The following is a 22,795-nucleotide window of genomic DNA, read 5'->3' as shown; positions in this document are numbered from 1 at the left end:
GGTTTTAGGGACAACTGGGATTTTTTATTTTTACTTGGTTGTCGTATAGCACTGGGTGTCCCAGAGGGCTGTGTGAGCAGTTCCTCTGGTCTTCCTAACTGTTTTGAACTGTTGCAGGTATTGCTAGACCTTTCTTATTTTCTAGCTGGAATAATGAAGGGGTGTTAGGGGAAGCAAACTATTCTTCAGATTGCAGGAGAGCCTTTACAGGCTCTTTTTTTCTGTATCCCTTGGGTATAGAATGAAGGGGGAGATGTCTGAAATGGTTGAATGCAGATGCTGTTACTGTGCTTGCATTCTGAGGCTCGGAGTAGATTTGTCTGAATGTTTATCTGTGATATTTAAAAGCTCAGAAGTGCTGCTGGCAAGTGTTATTCACTTAATGAAGAAGGGAATGGATCTTTATGTGCTTGGAGTAGTTTTTCTTTTCAAAGGTGTTTCGGGGGGGTGTGTACAATCTCATTATGTTTTGTTGCCTGCATTTAGGTAGCGTTATTTTCCAGAACGATTTGTACATTTGCATCGTTTGCCGGTCTAGTTCCGTGATAAATGAATAATGAATGCTCTAGATAAAATCGTAATTACTTGTTATTTAGAAAACATCATCTTTATGCTTAAGTAGTTTTTTTGTTAGCATATGCTCACTTCGTATAGTACTTACCAAAATGATGTTCTTCACACTGGGTGTCTTGTAGTCACAGGTTTATTTTTCTGTAGTCTTTGGGTTATAATTTTTGTGTGGATTCTGCCAGTTCCATCATAGCCAGGTGATCTTCACTTCTTGTCGCCCGCTTAACTAACCAGTCACAGTACATTAAGTTCAAAAGCAACTATGAAACAGGAGATAGAGCTGTAGGATTGTTCATCCATTCCCTCAGTGAGAAAAGGCTTTAAACCAATTAGAGGTATTTCAGAATGAATTTGTGCTATAAATGCTTATGTAATCTGTGCTGACCTATGACTCCCTTTATAGTCTGTCATTTGACTGATTCTTGATTAAGTATTTCAGGAGCTGATGTTGCTGTCTTAAGCATACCTATACTTAACATTGCTTTGGGTGGTCCTTCTCTGGGTCAGTTATGACAAATGGGTGTTTAATCTCATGGCAGATGGATATTTGCCACGTTATGGCTAATGACATGCTGGAAATTTTTGTCATTTGGGGGCATGAAGGAATTTCTTTTGCTTTGAGTCCTACATGCATATCCAATACAAGGTCAATTTACAAATTGGGATTGCTTTCCTCCGGAAGTTACAACTCTTCACAGCAATCAGTCTGTCAGATTGGAAACTAAGAGCATGGCAGTGTTTTGGACAGATTTTTTTCTAGCTTAGTCTGTTAATATTTCCAGTAGATTTTTATCAGGCTGACAAGAATTGACACTTGAAAATTTAGAGCTTAAGCAGAATCTGGAGTGATCGTTCCCTGCATTAAATCACTCAGTACTGCAGGGGGATCTCACTTTTGAGGATGGGAAGATAAATCTGTTAGCTGCTGTCTTGCAAGTAAAGGCTGATAAACTTGAATTAATTGCTCCAGTGCTCCCTCCTGTGATCATTCTTCCTTCTTACTAGAGCCACTGACTTCTTGGAAACCTTGAACAAGTAGTGATGTGCGACCTGCTCTGTTTCCCAAGTACCGCTCTTGTGGTGCTCTTTCCACTGCCTGCAGCTGCTCAATGCTGCTGCCTTCTGCCTCCTTGGCAGTGTGAAGCTAATACGATTCTTGGCACTTTCACTGCTGTCTGGAAGGTGTTAAACTGGAATAATGATACTGATCATAATCTTCTGCCCTAGCTTTGTTGTTTCCTGAGTAAATCCCTGAGCAACAGCATAGGACTAACTCTTGTCTGCTCATGGAACTCGGGTAGGGTTTTGAAAAGCTACAGTACTGAACACGCTTGTGGTTAGGTGTGCATACTTCCCATCATGGTCAGGGCAGTCATACACCAGTTAAGACTTGTGTTCCAAGTGTGCGCATGTTCTTTATTCTTCAGGCAAAAGACCAAAAAGAAACTTTTAACTTGGAAAGTGAGGTTCAGCAGTATTCTCACTTACTTTTCTCTCTTCTTTCTGCTTCCTTGTTGCTGAGTATTTACTTGCCTCTTCCAAATGATTTGTAATCTTTGATTTAGATTATTTCAATTACTACAGCAAAACTGTGTGGGATTTCTTGCTCATTTTTCTGACACACACACCCACCCCTTTTTTTTTCTTTTTTGTTACCTCTGCCTTAGGCTAAGCCATGACTTCAGGATCTGGGCATGTGGACTCCAAGGCTGAGCTCACTGCTTTGCTTGAGCAATGGGAGAAAGAACATGGCAGCGGGCAAGACATGGTCCCTATTCTCACCAGGTAAGATCAATTAAATAAATTCCTAAATCTGACCGTCTGAAGTACCTTGACAGCAGCTTTTACCAAGCTTTTGCTTGAGATTTTTACATACCTGATTACCTGTTGGTAATTAATTTTCTTGGTCTGGAAGTTGAACTATAAGTGTGATATTTAAATACAGTTCTTGGTAAGAAGTATATATTTCAAAGATCTTACACAGACTGTCTCTAAAACATGAATTTAATTATCTGAAATAATAGAAGTCAGGGAAATAATTAAATAGTTGAAATAACTTTGGTATCTTCACCTGAAGCTTGTAAAACCTCGATCAAGATCAAAAGCTATGAGAATGTTGTTCCATCAGAGTGGTGGTGTGGAGTTTGTGACTGTAGTAACATTAGTCACATTAAATGAAAGGATAAGAGCAACTCTTTGGATGAATCAAAGGGATTATATTGAGAAGATTTTATTGACAATCACAGGGAATATTTAAAGCAAAATTTAAAAACTTGATTAATTTTTTTTTTTAAACTGGATGTTGATTGACTGACATTGTACCATATGTGTAAGGAAAGTATTCCCTGGACCAATAAATTACTTTTAAGAGATGTGTAGGGACTAGTAACACCATTAATTATAAGACTTCTTCTGTTACAAGAGAAATATTTGAATTATCAATTGCATTTGTGGTTTCCCAAGCCAGGCCTCTCTCAGATAAACTGATATTACTTTTGCTTTAACAAGAAATTCACAGAAATTCTACTCAATTCCATCTTGCACCTCTGCTGGCACATCTGTAGCCTGCCTAGCACATGCAGGAGGACTCAACTGCCCTTGTACATTAAGAGCAGTCCAGGCTTCTGTACTGCACTGCTCTATGTTGCTTGCTTAGACAAGTCAGCGCACAGATTCTGAGCTTGCACTGGGTGGAAGTAACAAGAATCTGGTGGAGCTTCTTGGCACAGAGCTGTGCCAATGCCTCACCTAGTGGGTACAACTTTTTTGCTGTTCTTAATACGTTTTAAAAATAGCAGCAGGAGATGAGCAGCAGAAAGCTGATCCTAAACACTCGACAATGAGTAGGTCTCTTGAAAGAGATGTGTTTTGGCGTATCTTTGTATGTTGTGTGATTTGTGTCTTAAAGGAAACATATGTGCTATTTCATGGCTTTTTCTTGAAGGCATAAACAGTAGAAATTTACTATATTCTAAGAAATCTAAAGACATTTGAATTAAACACATATTTTCTTGTGTTTATAGCAGTCTGGCACTTCTTGCTCCCCCTCAGCTCCTTGAGTTCCCTTCATTACTTATGCCCAGACAAGTTTGATAACTTTCCTTTGTTTCTCTAAAAGTCAGAGTGGTTATGGATGGTAAAAGCTTGGGTATTTTGGCTTTAGTGGAGATAATACAGGTATATTTAAGGTAGATATCAAGGGAATTCACTGGCTCTGGCAAAAGTTAGATTTACAGTGTTCCAGGTGTCAATGAAAGGCATATGTTGGTTTAGAGTAGAGAGTTTTTAGATACAGCATAGGTTTAAAAAAATTTGCTGGAAGAGATGCTAGGAATCCTCACCAACTGGAGCTTGTGTTAGTTGATGTCCTGAGGCAGAGTAATGCCTTTGCATGTTGTTTTAGCCTTAAGGCAGAGGAAGCTGTGGTCATGCTTGCTGGTGAGTGACATTTTTCTACTTCCTTCCACCTTCTGAGCTAAGTGGAAGAAAAGTTTCCTGTGTGGATGGGGGTCCGTTAAATGTGATGCCGAGGCAGCGTATGTGAGAGTGCAGTAGTGAGTGTTTCAACAGTAATAGGACAAGATCAGTAACAGTATGGCTTATGGGCCACAGCTGGATCATCACTTCCAAATAAGCTGGTTTTCTGGATTTATGAACTCTGGAGTGTCTGAAGGTATTGAATTGAAGAAATTGCTTGGAAAGTGTGTCAACAACAACAGATATTTAATATATATGGTTTCCAAAAATACTGTAAATTGAAAAGATCCTGCAAGAGCATTAGTTCATAGTCTGGATGCAAGTGATGTTCAGTCATTCTGGCCAATCCTGGAAGTCAGGTCCTTCATTACATCCCAAGAGCCTCTTTTGTAAAGGGAGTAATTCAGCAGCTTAACACTATACTTCATTCTCCACAAACTGAGCATGTTGTGGTACAGGATCCTAGAGCATCTTATGCTGTTGTAAAGGCTTATTGGTCATTAATGCCAGGTGATGGCATAGAGCAATAATAGGGTGGCTTTATATTATGCCATCTAGATCACTGGGGGTCTTGTAGAATTGACATACTTTTATGTATACCACTGCTCCTTCTTTTCCCACCCCCAAGGTGAGCTCAGTTTGTGGCAAGTGAAGGTGATGTCTGACTAACTTTCCATAGATGATTGCAAAGACGGTTGTAAAGAGAAAAAAAAATTAGAAGTGAGGGGTAAGAACCCCTCCCCCCATGTAAAACCTAGATCTTGTCTGCAGACTCTGAAGTGGCTAGAGACCCAATATAATGCCAAGTGAATGAAGGAAATCCTGAAACCTGAATAGAAGTTCAGTGTTTCTGTGAATTGGTTTTTGTTAAAGCCCTGTGTACCACATGCCTGTGTTACGAGGCAGGAATGAGCTTTGTTAGTTATTTGACTCTCCTGTGGTTTCAACTGAGAACTGACAAAGCTGTTGATCTAGATAGATTCATCCAAGTCACTTCACAACCACCTTTGTATGTATTAATTAAAAGAAGGGTATTGTAAGCAAGCTTGATATTTTTTTTCTTGTTGAAAGTCAGTTTTAAAGAGGCAGTGCTTTTTTTATTTTGGTCAAACAGTTGTGACTAATTGTCTCAAACCCCCCCGTAATCGCTGATTCACATGCCTGTTTCATCTAGGCTGTGATAATGTTGTTGCCCTGAAACCACTCGGCAGCTTCAGTGGGCATGCTGTTTGGCGGCCTACCTAAACGGGGTGGACTGATGAGAATGTTATGCTCATTTTCTGTACTGCTTGTCTGTCCTTTCTGGCACATGATCAAAACGCTGATTATCACCTAAAAAGACATGACAAGTCTAGGGTGCAGCCTCTCAACTCCCCATGTGTCCCAGTTGTCTGTCAGAAGGCACCCCTCAAGCTATTAGTTCTCAGGGAAAAAAAGAGGAGCTGGCAGTGAAGTATTTAAGGAACTCGCTTGTGCCAGAAATTCATGAGAACTCAAGCTGTGCCACCTGTTAGCAAGGGACACAATTTGCATCTCTTCACATTCAGGCTTACTAAAAGTAAATATTAGAACCCCACAGGATAAACAGTTTGCTGAAAGATAATTGTCAGATCAGAGACAAGCAGGAAAGTTCTCTGCTCATTTCTGATTAGCTAATTTGCTGTTCCTGCAATCTGGGCAGGCTTCATAACATGATCCTCTGTCATACTGGCAAGTCAGCGTAGTTCACAGAGGCAGGACTGAGTACATTTTTGCCTCTAATTGTCTCTGGGACCACAGGATATTTTCTGGAAAGTAACAGGAATGGAGTAGAAGTTAGTGGCATTCTGTAAGGGAAATCCTCTGCGAAAGACAAATATTTTTCCAGGGATTACTGCAGCCTTCCAGCAGTTTTCCCTCTCCTATAATAACCTCTGCCTAGATCGCTACCATGAAGTATTAAGACTTTATTTTAAAATGCTGTGCTGCACAAAGATTCTGCACTGCACTCTTGACCTCAGTAGAGGGGAGGGAATGAGGTTTTATACCAAGGAAATAAGATTTAATTTACTATTTTTTTTTAATACCGCTCTTTATTTTACCTCAAACTGCATATATTTCTGCTGTAACACCTCATGGAGAAAGACCGTGGATGATTATGGAATTATTTATTGCTTGACCATGAGATAATCTCCCTCTTGATTTTGTTTAAATAAAAATAATAATTAATTCCCTTACTACTCATTCTAAGTGAATTGGAGCATAGGATTACTTGTGTCTGCTGAGGCTGCTTCTCAGTTTAGGAGAAGGCATAGCTTCTAAACAGCCTTCTTTTTTTCAGATATGGAGGAGCATTTAATGTATTTTGATGGTCTATGAATAGGGAGCTGGCTGAGTTTCTCCTTGTCTTCTCCGTTGCGCTGACACATGCTAAAAAGTTAAACTTTGGAGTTAAAAGGATAAACTGAACAGAGATTACACAGCATTTTATTAAATATTAAATCCTTTTATTACACAATATTATTAAAATTTAATATGCAAAAATTATCAAAAAATTGTGTAGGCAGTTTGAGCAGCTTCCTGTGCTGAATAGGTGGGATGACTAAGGCATGTGTTCAGGACTTACTCTACTGCAAAAGAAATACTATGTGAAGGTGAGAAGTGCTACTGAAGTCCTTTATTTATTTCTCTATGGTGTGTGCTGTAGAACATCACCAGGACTCTAACATGAGTAAATAAAAGATGTTGACTCCTCCCAAGTGTCATGCTTGTGCATCACTGGGATGTTGATATTGATTCAGCATGTTATGGAGCACAGTGTGGGCGGGGTGAGGTATTAGAGGCGAGTCTCTTTTCTCAGCCCTCTGTTGTGAGCAGTCTGAAATCCTTTGGTGGCACTGCATACTGTTCAAGTGAAAGTTGATGAGTGGTTTTATAGTACTTTGACAGATAGGCTGTTATGAGGAGCTCTGCACTAAGAGAAGACCAAATGTGCATTCTACTCATCTGATGTTGTTCCTTCTGCAGAATGTCCGAGCTGATTGAGAAGGAGACTGAAGAGTATCGCAAAGGGGATCCAGACCCGTTTGATGACCGACACCCAGGTAAGATGTCCTGAATGGTTTTGGCAGCACCAACTCTGTCACAATGGATACCTGGTAATTCATATTTAAGAGTAAACAATTTTTAGCCTGAGCGTGCTCACTGCTGATCAAGGTCTGATACCGCTTCTGCACTGGGTAATTGTGCTCTCTGGTGCTGATATCTGGCAGTTTTGATGCAAGATTTTGAGGCCCTGGGTAGAGTTTGGGAAGAGTGTTTCACAGGTTGATTTATGACATCAGGGTGTGGTCATGTTAACAAGTTGTAGTTAATGTGAGGTAGTAGGTGTTAGGTGGACAGAGAAGACTGTCTCAGATGATCTTGAATTTGCTGTTGAGTCAGTGCTGTGCTTTACCTTTTTTTTTTTTTTTTTTTTTTTGGAGATGACATTTCCGGGTTACTGGAGCAGTTTGACTGGCATCTACGTCTTCACTGTCTACAAAGATGATGGTTCAATACTATTGGACCTCTAAAATGCCTTGTGTTTTGACTAGTAGGCATTCAAGGGAGGTAATGCCTGCTAGAAAAAATGTTAAATCAATGAATAATTCACATGATTTATTTTGTAGTTTTCATTCTGAGAAAGGTCCTGCTAACTAATGTACTCCACAATCAATTGAAGATAGCAGTTCAGTATTAATCTTGACATCTTGAGGTAGGTAGGTAAATGTCTTTTCCTGTTTCTCCCACAGGTCGAGCAGACCCAGAGTGCATGCTTGGTCACTTACTGAGGATACTTTTCAAGAATGACGATTTCATGAATGCGGTAGGTTTGCTCTGGGAACTGTATCTTCCAATTTCCTGGCACTTTCTTGTGGTTTTTGTTTACTCTGTGCTGGTTGACCTCAGTACTTGTTTAATATTTGTTTCACTGGTGTTGGGTCTATCTCTTCCATAGCAGTGGTTTTTAGAATGGGTTTAAGTGCAACTCATTTGCCACTGTTAAAGTGACTCAAGGAAAGGGGAGTTCATGAGCTGTTTGGGATTGCTGGAATATGTGTAGCAACCACTGAATTAGTACTTCTCAAGGTTTATCAGTCCCTTTAATTATGCTTTTAAACTTGTATTAGAGGAGCTACATTTTCTTTAATTTCTGTAATGGAAATTAGTACCACTAATTCCAGTGCCTTGTCTCTGAATGCTTGCAAATGCTGGACTGCCTGTAGGAGCAGACAGGTATGTCAGCTCTAGAAGACTCAGGCAGAGAATTAGGAGGCAAATCTGGCTTTCTTCTTGAGTTGCTGTAGTCGAATGTGAGTTAATAGCTGGAATTTTTGTTACCCTTACTTCCCAGCAAGCACCTGTGTCAGTACACATTGCTATAAGGATTCTGACAGATTGCTTACATGTAGCTTTCTGTCTTAAACAGCAACAAGCAAACATAGATGCCATTAAAAATGTGCAATTTTTTATAGGTTTGTGGTTTTTTTAGTTATTACCTTTTCATGTTTACACTGTTACTAAACTGCATTTTTTTTTTAGGCATTTGTCTTTACAAATCAGTTCAAGATAGGCATTTGGTCAGTGAACAGCAGATCAGAGGGGAATGCTGTTTCTCTGACAAGTAATTTCAACTTTGGAGGCAGTGGAGGGAGCCAGTTAAAGGCTAGTCATCATGAGACCCAGAGCTTACGTACTGACATTTCTTACTTTATCATTTTGCTGTTGTGGGAGTTGTAAGGCTTTCACTGCACTAGTTTTTGTCAGAGTTGAATTTCAAACAAATGCTGTTCCTGGTCTTCTCTAGCTAGTGAATGCTTATGTGATGACAAGCAGAGAACCTCCATTAAACACTGCTGCCTGCCGACTTCTTCTGGATATCATGCCGGGACTGGAGACAGCTGTTGTCTTTCAGGAAAAGGTATCATCTGTACTAAGGCTTGGTTTTTAAGCTTGCTGTGTTATGTACTCCAACAGTTCTTCCCATAGGCGAAAACAGTAAAGAGCCACATTGAAATCCTGTCTCTGAGAGACAATCTATTCATTCTTACTAACGGTTTTGGGCTTCTTTGATCTTGGCTCATTGGACTGATCAAATCTTGGGTATTTCACAGCTTTTAAGTGTAACAGGTCTGATTCAAACCGAGGAGCCGGAACTTTATGTAATGTTTTGGGAAATATTATAATTTGAATTGTTACTTTATAGGCCTGTCAATAGAGCAGGCTGTGTAGAACCTGAAGACTTGCTGTAGGAGTCTTGCCCAGTAATCCCCAGCTACAGCAAAGCGATAGCATTAATAGAGCCAAGTGATAAGCAAGTCATACTTGAACTAAGCAGTCTAAAATCCACGTGCTTTGTGGGGATTATCTGGAACTGTGATGGGCAGCTGAATCAGACTTCTGTGTATTGGCAAGCGCAGTTTTCAGAGAGTTGAAAGTGAGGAAGGAGAAAGTCGATTTCATTCCTGAGCCACAGTTTCCTCATCTGTAAAAATGACAGTAATGTTTTTCTGAAGTTTGGAAATCAGCTAGTGCTTTATATAAGAGTTCTAAGTTAATTTCTTTAGTGTTGGAAATATGGGTATGAACTCTAAAGTGTGGTAGAAGGAAAAAAATGTTCTCCTTTTTGTGAAGGATTGAATTTAATTTCAGATCTTTGTGATCTGTCCAATCTGAGACTGTTTTGCTTTGAATTTTTTCGGATCCATAGTTCCCTATTTATGGAGGATATAGCTTTTTTTTTCAGGGACTAGGTCTCTCAGTGAATTGAAATTCATTTTTTAAGTTAAGTTTTGCGCTGCAGGGCTTGCTTGCTGTTGACTGGCTGCCTCCTGCGACCCCGGTAGCTCTAGGCTGGCTCCGGGCGGGGGGTTCCCTCTGGCGGCCAAGGCCGCGCAGCGCTTCGGCTGGGGGTTTAATGACATCAGAGCATTTAAAGAATAGTGCAGTGTTCTTTAAATATATGGCAGGCTACTCTTCAAAATCTGTAAGATGAGAGTTCTCATTGAAATGTATGTCTATTCATTATTACTTTTAACTGAGCTTTTAGTGTATGGTACCTATGATTCAAATTGTGTGCACAAGAATGATGTGGTGGTGTATGATGTTTCAAAGTCTGGTAGTGATTTACAGGAAAAAATTGAATCTTTCATTCTTAAACCATTGTCTCTTTAATTGAATGTTTTAATTTTTAATCAACACTTAATCCAGCCTTGTTAAGAAAAGTTGCCTGGCGGGCTGTGTTTGAGCACTGCTGATACTGTTTCTATTGAAAATATTAACCATATTTAACATTACTATTTACATATATACAGAGTATACTTGCATGCATTTCTCTCTTCTGCAAACATTATGGATTTCTGACTATGTTGGAAATGGTTTTGATTGATGAGTAGTCATCAGTGTAAAGAGTTCCTGTGGCACCAGATAGCTTGCTTATTTAAGTGACTTTTAATTTAGCCCTAGTAAACATCTAGTGAAATGTAAGAAATTTAGCCAAATTCCATTCTACTTGCTGTAAGTTCAACATAGTTTCTTTGAAATCTGATAAATTGCTGGAGATTTATATTGTGAAACTGACAGGACCTTTGGGCTTGTTTATTTTGACTAATTGCTGCTTCTTAGGCAGTAGCTTGTCTGGCCACTTCAGAAGGCTTTTGCAAGTGTGCAAATCCTGATTCCAAGTATCTGATGCCTGGGAATAGTTTTATGCAGTTTAAAATGTCAGATTTATTTCTCTTTTTGGTTCCAGATATTTTTTATTCATTACCTGATTGGTAGGAAATCTAGCATGGTCTTTACTAGAGATAAGGAGAATAGTTACTAACATGCTTTAACTGGGACTAGTAAGTTAGCAATTCCAGTAGTTATATGTAATTTTTTTCTTATTTGTTTCATTCTAGGAAGGCATAGTTGAAAATCTCTTTAAGTGGGCACGAGAGGCTGATCAACCGCTAAGGACATACGCAACAGGACTGTTAGGAGGAGCTATGGAAAACCAAGATATTGCTGCAAATTACAGGGACGAGAACTCACAATTGGTAATGATCTCTTGATCGCTTCCCTTTTTTAGAGGGCAGGTACCTTTTGTTTTAATTTGTGGGGAGCTCACATTCATGAGTTAATATATGGGTCTTACAGTGGTTGTAATAATATCTGTAAGAGTCAGTAGCTCATACTTTCCATCCTTTCCTGACCGTGCATTTGCTAAGACGGGCATGTGGCCTGATTATTCTGTCATACCAGTTGTGTTAAAAATGCGAATGGAAACTTAAGAAGGCAAATACTATACTTCTTAATGGGACTTACACCTTCCTTAAAGAAAAATTTTCAGAAGCTTTACATCTGTAACTATCATATGTTGTGATTTTATGTACCAGACAGGATTTTAAAATTAAAGGTAAATCAACATGGGGACAACTTAATATGAAATTGCATTCACATCACTTCCAAACCTTTTGCTGGTTTAGTGTTGATTCTGTATGATGATTATCAGCAATCAAGATGACTTTTGGAAGAAGGCAGGATAGGCAACTTTGTCTTCCAGGACAGTGTACAGCGTGTTGAAGCATAGGTGCATTCTAATTCTTGCAGAACTCAGGCCTTTAAAAGTGAAAGTGTGACCTTAGGTTTTGTGGAACTGCAGTTTATCAAAGCTGCTGCTTCAAAAGGGAATGTTGCCTTTATTCTAGGCCAGGAAGAGATGATGGATGGATGATGCAAGCTGGTATATGGTTCTGTTGATGCTAATATAGCTCATCTGCTCTTGATGGCTTTCAAGCCATTTCCTTCTCATGCAGGAGAGTAGGTGCTGACATTTTAGAATGAAAGTAGCTGTAGCATAAAGGATTGGTGTTTCTTATTCACTTTGAAGTCACTGTTTTTCTGGGCAAATGTACACCACGACATACTTGACGCTTTCTGCTGTGGAGTTGTTTGTGTGATAAGAACAAAAAATATGGCCAATGTAAGTTGCATATCAAAGCAAGAAGTGTGTTCTCATGCGTGCTTCTTCTCTGAAACAGGTGGCTTTGGTGCTTCGACGGCTACGGGAGTTACAGGTTACTGAAATGACTACAAAACAAGAAAACAAGCGTCCCAGTCCTCGGAAAGTGCCATCAGATCCTCTGCTGCCTCTAGATGAAGAGGCTGTGGATATGGATTATGGGGAGATGGCAGTAGATGGAGAGCAAGAGGAGGTTTCTGGTGATATGGATATCTCCTTTCATCTTGATTCAAGTCACAAGACCAGCAGCAGAGTAAACTCTGCTACAAAGCTAGATGATGGGGGACTGAGAAAAAGCAAATCGGGGAAACAGCATGAAAGAGATGGCTTCCGGAAGGCCAAGCAGAAGCTGGGCTTCTCTGCTTCAGAATCGGAGCGGATGTTTGTCGAACTGTCCAATAGCAGCTGGTCAGAAATGTCCCCGTGGGTGATTGGCACTAATTATACACTTTACCCTTTGACTCCTGCCATAGAGCAGAGGCTAATTCTTCAGTACCTGACTCCCTTAGGGGAGTATCAAGAGGTGAGCATATGAAGGTGGGAGGAAGCACTCTGTGCTTGAATTTTCCTGACAAAACTGTGAGTGGAATTGTGGGGAAGAATTGGCAGAATCATTACATCGCTCTGATGTTTCCTGATATGATTGAGATCAGGAACCTTTTCTGAGTTGTTGATGACTTTCAAACTGATGAAGTCATAGTTTGAGTATTACTTGGTAGGTAATACTCAAACCTGAACCTAACAGGTGTGTGGTCTAGTAGTTGGAGCATGGCACTAGCAATTTCATTCCTGGTTTCTGTTAAATTTTGTGATTGTTTACATGAACAGGGCAAGTCACTTTGTTTGAAATACAGACGTTATTCCTTTTTCCTCTGGGGGATGTGACAGACTTCTGCAATTAAAAGTCTGAGGAAATAATGAACTTTAAATTCTAAATGAAGTGGTTTGTGTAACCTCTGCAGTAGTTCTGATGAGAAATAGCAGTGCCCATGTTATGCAGATGCTTTTGAGAGCTGTTGTTACTTACATGGACAAAGTAGGGCAGTGTCAGACTTTTCAAAATGTTTTTCCTTTTTCCTTTTTTTTTAACCATAAAACTCAAGTTGGTATAGGTCTGCAGGCCACCTTTATCTCTCTTAACCTTTTTTAAGGTGCTTTAGCTTAATGTGAAGTAGAACAAAGCAACACAGTTTTGCTTTGTGACATATTGTGTGTGTGCACGTGTGTGCCTTGCTTCTTTGAGAGCCAAAGAAACTATTATCTCTCTAATACGCTGCATGCTGACTGGATCACTTCATATGCCAGCAATAATAGGATATAAAAATGGGAATTAATACTATAAAGTGGTTACACAAAGAATTATCGAAGGGTTTTGGTTTGTTGCCCTGCTCTCCTGTTTTTTCTGTTCAGTTGTTGGGTAGTTGTCTTTGCACAGATGGAAAGTGGAACCTATCGCCAGGGTGGTATCTGTGTGGACATGCCATAGCCGCACTTGAAGGAGAGTCTTAAGATTTCCGTGTGGCAGCTGTCATGCACCTTGCTGCAGTCAGCAGATGTATTACAAGAGGTCTGTTAACCTTTATTGCTTCCTATGGATGGAGCTGGTTACCACTGACCTCTCATAACAGGTATCTGCTAATAGGGGAAAACTGGGGGTTTGAGAGAGTAAAAACCAAAACAGACCTTGTATTTCCCATGAAACATTCAGCTAGTCTCCCAATTTTATTTTTCTCAGCTACTGCCCATCTTTATGCAACTGGGATCAAGGGAACTGATGATGTACTACATCGATTTGAAGCGAACCAATGATGTGCTGCTCACTTTTGAAGCCCTTAAGGTAAATTACTTTCATAATGCATAAAATGTACCATAAACATTGTAAAAACATTGAATATACATGTGCCTCATGCGTCAAAGGCAAATGCTCACCTTCTTTAGGTCTGTGTATCTTGCAGCATTCCCTGGGATTGGATTTGTCTTTCATGCAACTTGAATGCATTGCAGTTTTGTTTATATAACTCTCGAGTATTTAAAATAAAAAGAAAGAGGGGAGGGGATAAAAAAGATCTTAATTGTGCAGGAAGTACCATTAATTTGACCTGCCATTTGCCTATCTGAAGATGATAAAAATTCCTTTTTCTGTTAAATGCTTGTGTTCCTGCTGTCCTTAGATGGAATTCCTGAGTTGTTCCACTGCCTGTCATCTCAAGGGACATTTGTAAGGGTTAAGAAGCATAAGCATCTTACTCCCAGAATTCCCAGCATGACATCTCTGAGCTTAATGTTTGAAATACAGTAGTTTTGTGTGAGTAGTCTTTAAGGTTACCTCCCTGAGGTACAAAACCACACAAAATAACCTGCAGTGCAGCAGTACAAGCTATATTTTTCTGTGTATACTTTCCCTTTTTAACAGTAACTTCTCTGCCTCTGATCCTCCAGTGTCATCTTTCAGTTTCATTTTCATTGTCTGAGAATTTATTTCCAAGGAGCAGTGTTCCTACAAAAGGTGTAGATTACCTGAGTTGGGAGTGGAGTGGGGTTTACAATGGTTCTTACTGTTTACTCTTAAGGTGTTGATAATACACAAAAGTAGTGTGTAGTAAACCTCAGTGCAGCTGCAACCTTCTGTTTTAACAATAGCCTTTAAACTTCATTTTGTAAAATTATTCTTGCCAGCAGTATGGTATATACAAAATGTGAATGCAAATTTAAATATCTATTAGTGATAATAGAAAGTGATTTAATATGAAAAGAATAGGAAGACTTAAGGTGGCCTATTGAATAATTTCTGAGTTGCTCTGCTTTTCTTGTATTTCTTTGGCAAGATGTGTAAAACAAAGTGATAGTGCCTTTTTTGCTTTTGTCATTGGGATAAATACTACATTCTGCAGTTAAATATAATGGGAGGAGGAAATAAGTGGACAAAGCGTGGAGTGCTTGTTTTTTCTGCCATCTGTTTTTCTATGGGGTGGGGGATGGAACTGATGACAGTTTGAAGAATTCCAGTCTAATCTGCTTTTATCCTTCTTAGCATTTGGCATCATTGCTGCTGCACAACAAGTTTGCAACGGAGTTTGTTGCTCATGGAGGAGTGCAAAAGTTGCTGGAGATTCCTCGTCCTTCCATGGCAGCAACAGGGGTCTCCATGTGCTTATATTATTTGTCTTACAATCAAGATGCAATGGAGAGGGTAAGAGGCATTCTTCTACTGTAACTGCAGCGATTCCCATCGTTTCTTAGTGTTTCTACATATGTTCAAACAGTGAATAAACTTTTCCTAAGCCAAAAAGCAAATTTATATAGAAGGCTCTGGTATGTGCAGAGGCAATAGGAAGCATATAAATAATGGTGTGTTTTGAGTGTTTTATTTCAAGGGTGTGGATTTCTGTTCCTAGGGAATTAACTGAAGACCTCTGTCTTGTTGTCATTGTCTCAATACTTTCATCACCCTCTTCATCCTCTTCTTTCCTCTTTCCTCAAAGAAAAAAAAATAGTAAAAACTCCTCCATTCTCATTTGTCTTTCCTTTCCCGCCTGTTCCAGTTGACTCTTATACCTGAGGTTGCTGCTTCTATGTGCAGTCCCTGTGTGGATAGCTTCTGTGTTACACAGTGCCTCGGTCAGATCCCAGACAGCAGCATTCCTTCTGTGGTGATGTTAGAGTGCAGAAGACCGATGCAGATTTGGTCTGCCTTGTTCAGAACATCAAATTAAATGACACTAAGGGTTGTCTGTGGCCTGAGCTTATAACTGTTAAAACAGCTGATAATAAAGGTAAAGTTCCTCACCTCATATTTTAACATAGAAAAAAAGTTCTTAAAAGGTATCCTTCTCTCAGTTTAGTAATCTTCCTCCAGCAAGCATCCCTTCAGACAGGTTGATACAGCTGTCTATCCTTAAGCTTCAATTTTCCAGCTGCTTTAAACAGCGATTCTATTTCCTTTTTTATTTTTTTGTACTAGCAGCAGCACGTGCATGCTGAGCCAGACCTACAAACTGATACAATTTATTCTAAAGTTGCTACTATGCCAAAAAAAAAACCCAAACAACAAACCAACAACCAAAAAAACCTCTCAGCTTGTGAGCATTAGTACTGGCATATGGGACCATCCTGCTTTAAGATTCATTCAAAGTAACTGCAAAGTTGTAGCCTTAAGCCTTCCAACTCTGCTCTGAGTGATGGCTTTCGATTCCTAGCCTGTCCCTGGCATTGTCTACTACTGTGGGGTTTTTTCAGCTGAAAATGGAAGCAGTTAAACTTGTAACTGTACATTTTTGCTTACTTTATTTCTAGTTTTTGATGCTGTCTGAATGTGTGTTGTGATTTAACATGCTTAACACTCCTGAGCATGTAGAGGCTGGACTGCTAATGGTTCTTTAAGGCCGTATCTGTATGGATTCTGCTGGCATTTGTGTTCTGCAGGCATTTATGAGTGAATTCAAAAACATTTTGGTAATCGTGGTTGATCAGGGCTGTCTGTATCCTGTATTGCATCTCCCTTAAGAAAGGTGAAATGGGAATAATGTTCCCTCCACTTCTTTTTGCCCATTACGTCAGAAGGATGGACCTTGGCTGCATTATGACCTGCTTTCATGTTTCTCTGAACTTTGTAATGAGAAAGCTCTTTATGCTCCTTTTTTTTCCCTTTTTTTTTTTTTCCTCTGATTCCTTTTGCTACTTATAGTAGTCTAAAAGGAAAACCAAAAGCCGTGGCAGGGTGCTGCATGAGCATTTCATTCCTTCTGCTTGACATTCTTGGGCCATGTGATAAAACCATGCAGCTGTTTTGTAGTGACATTGTCCCATCTACCAGATGTTACCCACAATATCTACAGGTACTAGGTAGAGCAGGTTTCTGTGGTACACTCCTCTTGTCTTTGGATTTCAGAGGAAGCCAGTTTCAAGGAGCAGTCCCTTGTCACTTAGTCTATGCCAAGCCTTGGGATTTGGGGTGGAAGCAAGTCTGGAGCTGGTAGCGCTGTGTTCTCTGAGTATGTCTAACACCAGCAGAGAAGGGACGAATCTGCTGACCTGGCATATAGCAGCTGGCATACAGTGTTCTGCTGTTCCTCTCAGTGCTGACCCTGGCAGAGGGTTCTGAGGGTTCCTCATCACTGGAAGCTGACAAATGTATGCACTAGTGCAATTCTGAGGACATGGTCTGCACATCTCAGAGGCAGTGAAGAAAAAGACCAGCTCAGTTGTGTATTTCCAGAGAAGGTCATGGTTTAGATTTGCATTTGATGATCCTTTCAATTCCCCTAGACTTCAGTGCTACCAAGGTTTGCCAGAACTTCAACCTAGCATATGATACTGTTACACTGAGAAGAATTTTTGTTTCTTTAGTGGAAACTTCCCTTCCTTCTCTGCCTCTAGCTATAATTCTTTGGATAGCTTGAAGTGGTATGGAGAAGGACTCTGGAATTACACTACACTGACTGCTGTATTTATTCTGTTTAGGTCTGGGAATGGACCAATTGCTAGTCCTCCATTGCCACATCATAGTCTTTATTAGTCTCACAAGGGTTTCTTTTACTGCTCTGGAAATGGGACTTTTTATTTCCTGTCTCTGATGTCCCAAGTCAAGCTGTGGGAGTAACATGTTTGCCCCTCAGAACTCTTATTCTCCTTGGACGAATTCTCCTTAGCAATCTGTTTGAAGTCCTTCTCAAGAATGTTCTTTTGCTTTCTAGGTGTGCATGCACCCCCACAATGTGCTTTCAGATGTAGTAAACTACACCTTATGGCTAATGGAGTGCTCCCATGCCTCGGGCTGCTGCCATGCTACCATGTTCTTCTCCATTTGCTTCTCCTTCCGTGCTGTCCTGGAGCTCTTTGACAGGCATGATGGCCTTCGACGTCTGGTTAACCTGGTAAGGCTTGTAGTTTTATGTGGTGAACTGGGTTTTAGTGTCAGGTTTTGCATCCTTTACAGTGCAACTGTGGAGAGTTCTGTTCTTTCTTTGGTTTTGCTTGTTTTTTTTTCCTCCTCAGCTCCCAAGAGATGGAGAGATGACATGAGTTTTCTAAGCAACATACACGTGGATCTCTTTTATTTTTCTTCTTAATGTGTTTATTGTCCAGAGACTTGCTAATATTTTGAGAGCTTTTTGGTGCAACTTCTGGGTTAAGCACTACATATTCCAACAGTGGTAGCTTAGTGGTAGTTCAGATGTTTCTTACCATTCCACATACATGTGTGGTATTGTTCTGCACCATTATGGATGTAGATAAATCCAGACTGGTTCCAGGAGAGGTACAGCTATGTTTGTGCTGTGGTAACCACCGTGTCTTAGGAGAAATTTTACTGTTTATGTACAAAAGCTGGTACCTTTGCATGATATTGCTCTGCAGTCCCAATAGCCTGGGTTGTACCTAGCTCGGGGACATTAGCACTGCAGGGTGTAAGCACACTTTGTGTTGTGTAATATAAGGAGGGGGAATGGTTCTTTTAAGACTTAATATTTATCCATTCAGATGGCCTTTTCTGTTCGGACAGCTTTTATCAGCTTTCAGAGTGTGCTTGTATGTCCTGTATAGCAAAGTAAGTTTGTTTGGGTTTGGTACAAGCGCAGCTGAAAACTATAGGTGCCTTTTCCTGAAGGGTAAGCTGATGAAACTTTATTTTTTTTCTTCCACCCAATCTCTTTCTGAAGATAAGCACTCTTGAGATCTTAAACCTGGAAGACCAAGGAGCCCTCCTGAGTGATGATGAGATCTTTGCCAGTCGCCAGACTGGGAAACACACCTGCATGGCTTTGCGTAGATACTTTGAGGCTCACCTTGCTATCAAACTTGAACAGGTGAAGCAGTCACTCCAGCGCACTGAAGGTGGCATTCTGGTCCATCCGCAGCCCCCCTACAAGGTGAGTAGCATGTTGCAAGCTTTTAACGTGGTGCATTTTTCAAGCAAATCCAAGCTGCAGGAAAATGTGGATGTCCTTTGAAGCCAGTGGAATAACTAGGCAGTGTGCTATTTATAGGGATAGGAATTTTTTATTTGTACTTTTTTCCTGCCTTGTGGAATGACAGTAATAGAAAAATACAGAAGAGCCTTTGAGGTTCCTCTGAACTACATCGCATTAAGGTTTCCTGCTCATCTGCTGTGATTCCCTTTCCATATTTCAAAAACTTAAGTTAAGGGCAGGTTATTTTTGATACCTGTGGGTTTTCCTGTTCTTTTAATCTTCGAAAGGACAGAATCGGTATGCATAGAAAAGTGCATAATGTTGACAAACTTGGAAATAAGTTTGATTTGATAATGACAACAGAAATGTCTTTTGGACCACCATGGTTTTTAGGAATAACCTGCGAGATTCTTGTGTTGGCCATGATTTTTTTAAAATTACTTTCTCCCTGCAATGTGATTTTTTTGTTTGTTTGTTTAAACTGAATTTTATGGCTGCTTGTTTTGAGGGAGCATTCACCTGTGATTTCTGGTTTAATTTATGATGGTATTCTAGAAGATCTGAAATAAGAAAACATAAAGGGTTTTTTGATGCTGCAAAAATCACTTATTTTCAGTAAAAAAAGAAATATGTATAAGCTGTCACCTTCTTATGTAATCTTAAAAATAAAAATTCTTGAAAGGCAAGCTTGTTAGGAATTTACATTTTTTTTGTTTTGTAGTCAGAACTGAGAAACTGTAATTATTTTTTGCAGCCTTTTTTATTTTATAGCAGAAATTTATTTTGAATGATGGTCTAGTAACTACTAGATTAGTAGCTTAAAAACAAAGTAGAAGTTTCATTTGATGTAATTTTTCTTCTTAAACTGACCTAAGGCTTCTAGGACTGCAAAGAAACTTAAAGTATGTTATTCTTAAAATTATTATTGTATATTATAGTGATAGTTACTGTATTCTTTTATACTTGGGGAATAAAACAGTTAAATCCCGGCAGGGGAGGACTTGGTGTGCATTCTTGCATTTGCTTGATGTGGTGTTCTAACTTGCTTCCCTGCAGGCCTGTTCGTATACTCATGAGCAGATTGTAGAGATGATGGAGTTCCTGATTGAGTATGGTCCAGCACAGCTCTACTGGGAACCAGCAGAGGTTTTTCTCAAATTGTCTTGCGTCCAACTCATGCTTCAGCTCATTTCAATAGCGTGCAACTGGAAGACATACTATGCAAGGTGATCTGTTTGCTGTAGTACTGTATTTTAGTGCAGTAAAAGGTGTGACTTCTGGGCAGGACATCATCTTTCTAGATTTTCTACCTCTCTGATAGCATTTAGAACAGGCACATACTGGTTAGTGCTGTTAGTGCCTGTGCTGTGGCTACGTAGTGCTGAGGAAACTTAACACCTTGGAAGGGGGAAATAAAATTTCGAGGTAGAGAGAGGGATGTCATGAGATTTCTGAAGAGCCAAAATGCCACAGGCCTTTGATTTCTGAGAAATCAGTGTCATAGTAGAGTTTACTCACAATTCTGTGCCGCTTTCTATCTGTCTCAAAATGTGTTTACCTCTTTTTGTTAGAGAAAAGCTAGAGAACCTTCAAAGTAGAGGATGAAATGAAAACATATGTTAATCCTGGAAACAGGTGGAATGTCTGTTTTGATGTAGTAGGTTTAGCTGACTTGAGGATACTGTGTATCACTTGATTGATTTGTGGGTATTTGAAATTTACTGAGCAGATATAACTCTGCAAAGGTGTTGTGTGACTGCAACAGTGTCTGAGAGAAGAAAAAGACTGAAGATTGTTACTGTGCATTGCTCAGGTTCATGTCCCTAGATGATACACAACCAGCTGTTAAATTCAACATGTTGGTAGAGGGGCTCACCTTATGATGCCACTTTTAAGTTTCTCTCTTGTCTTGGCTGCAGACAAGCTGTGGGGGCACTATGGTATTCTGTTATCTTTCTGTGGCACCTCTTCCCCCCACCTCCCTACCCTGGAAAAATCTGCAGCATCCTTACTGTTATGAAAGAAAGAGAACTGCCACCAGGCTCACAATACCATTAGGATCCTGTCCCCAGTTCAAAAGGAGGATGGGTGCAAGATTCTAACCTCTTTATCCTAATGACCATCTGCTCCCCAGAGTGAAATTGTAGTCCTCTCTAGAGATATGCTCACTGGTGAGTCACTGCTATACCTAGTTGTCATCAACAACATTCTTTTCACCAGGACTCACTCCTCCTTATTTCTGCTGCCTGCAGGAGCTCCTTGCCTAACTTAAAAGCCTTTGAAATCTGTTTTGCTTCTGCAATCCCCTGCCTCCCTGCCTGCCCTCCCCTCTCTCAGGTTGCACTCTCCCGGGTAGTTTCTGTTCTCTTGTTTCTTACTGTCTGCAGCTGTTTCCTAATTGCTACCTGGATTAACTCCTACCTTTCCATGAAGGCTTGCAAGCCTTCTCCTCCCTTTTCTTGCATTGTTCTGCTTTTTCACCTTTAACAGCCCTTTTCATCTTCCACACACCTTTGTGTCCCTTACCCTGGTGCATAATTTGATGCCTTTTTCCCTGTCACAATTGTCTGTTTTACTGCTAAGCAGTTTCCCTTTCCTTCAGAAGTTGACTGGTGACAGGGTATTTTAGACAGCAGTGATTCCCCAGTGAAGATGTAGAGTTAGATTAGATCTAGAAGCTTAATTTAGAGTGCCTTTGTGGATAAGACTTAACATTCTTATTTTTATGAATACAAAATTAGAGTGCTTTTAGGAGCCTGTGGGCAGTGTGGGCTAAATGTTGACAGACTGCAAGCAGTGGTATGTATGTGAGCACTGCCTTTTGTGTAGACTAGCCCTTTAAGAGTGGAATATTCTAAAAGCAAAAGGCACCATCAAAAACATCAGATGTGACTGATTTACTCCTATTTGTTGGAGTAGAGTAGATTAAATACTATCTTATGTTATTGCAACAGCTCTACATGTACACCTCTAGGAAGTTCTGCTGTTGTTGTCTTCCAGGAATGACACAGTACGGTATGCATTGGATGTACTAGCCATCCTGACTGTGGTTCCTAAAATCCAGTTGCAGCTGGCAGAACCTGTGGATGTGTTAGATGAAGCTGGATCTACTGTTTCCACTGTGGGTAAGCTGAATATGGTCCTGATGACTGACTTATTCATTGTCTTCTGCTACATGGTTTTTAGCTGTCTGTTTCTTGTCTCCAGTGAGACAAGGGTTAAAATAATTAATGTATTTAGAGTTACCATCAGGGATGCAAATAAATGGGAGAGTAGACTAGTTAAAATTGGTTCATGATTATCACTGTGGTTGGATTACAAATTTGAAAGCATGGTCTTTGACTTGTGCTTCTCTTCAAGAGCTCATTAAATACAGATGGAGGCAAATCTACTTTCATAATGGGACTATTAGGTTCCCTCAACTTCTCAGAAATGTAGGTCTCCTGGGGATATGGCATTTGAGAATATGGGAGACTATTGCTGTTTGAGTTATGCTCTAACTGGCTACCTACAGATTCACTGTGAAAATAAGTGAGATGTGCGTGGATCACATCTAAGGCTTATGCGTTAGCTGTGCTGACTTTCTTTTTAAGAGAAGAAAAATAAAAGGCAGGCAGAGTACTAGATATAGGCAAAAGACAATTTCCTTTGCACAAAACCTTTCTCTAGAAAAAACACCGATTCTTTCTTGAGTGAAGGTTTTGATCTTCTGAAGTGGATATGGAACGGGACCTCTGGGGGGGAAAAAACCCCCAAAGTTTTCTTTGTGTCTGACTCCTTTTGGAAGCTGTGATATGATTAATTTTTTTTCCTT

General features: G+C 40.0%; 1 protein-coding gene across 2 annotated transcripts in view; it reads left to right on the top strand.

Moving 5' to 3' along the window:
* The first annotated feature begins 2,233 nt into the window (after positions 1–2,233).
* Positions 2,234–22,795, top strand: part of DCAF1 (DDB1 and CUL4 associated factor 1) — a 50,799-nt gene continuing 30,237 nt past the window's right edge. For both annotated transcript variants that reach the window (XM_026857236.1, XM_026857237.1), the window contains exons 1-12: positions 2,234–2,355; positions 7,054–7,130; positions 7,821–7,894; positions 8,876–8,989; positions 10,971–11,108; positions 12,093–12,596; positions 13,809–13,910; positions 15,105–15,263; positions 17,767–17,946; positions 18,730–18,939; positions 20,038–20,207; positions 21,982–22,106. In XM_026857236.1, the coding sequence (XP_026713037.1) occupies positions 2,246–2,355; positions 7,054–7,130; positions 7,821–7,894; positions 8,876–8,989; positions 10,971–11,108; positions 12,093–12,596; positions 13,809–13,910; positions 15,105–15,263; positions 17,767–17,946; positions 18,730–18,939; positions 20,038–20,207; positions 21,982–22,106 (1,963 nt within the window). In that variant the 5' untranslated portion in view covers positions 2,234–2,245. The remainder of the gene's footprint in view (positions 2,356–7,053; positions 7,131–7,820; positions 7,895–8,875; positions 8,990–10,970; positions 11,109–12,092; positions 12,597–13,808; positions 13,911–15,104; positions 15,264–17,766; positions 17,947–18,729; positions 18,940–20,037; positions 20,208–21,981; positions 22,107–22,795) is intronic.

Source organism: Athene cunicularia, assembly GCF_003259725.1.
Source record: "Athene cunicularia isolate RWA chromosome 12 unlocalized genomic scaffold, athCun1 chr12_part1, whole genome shotgun sequence".
In the NCBI taxonomy this organism is placed as follows: Eukaryota; Metazoa; Chordata; class Aves; order Strigiformes; family Strigidae; genus Athene; species Athene cunicularia.
Note: the sequence above shows the minus strand (reverse complement) of the source record. Positions and strands in the feature narration are given on the sequence as shown.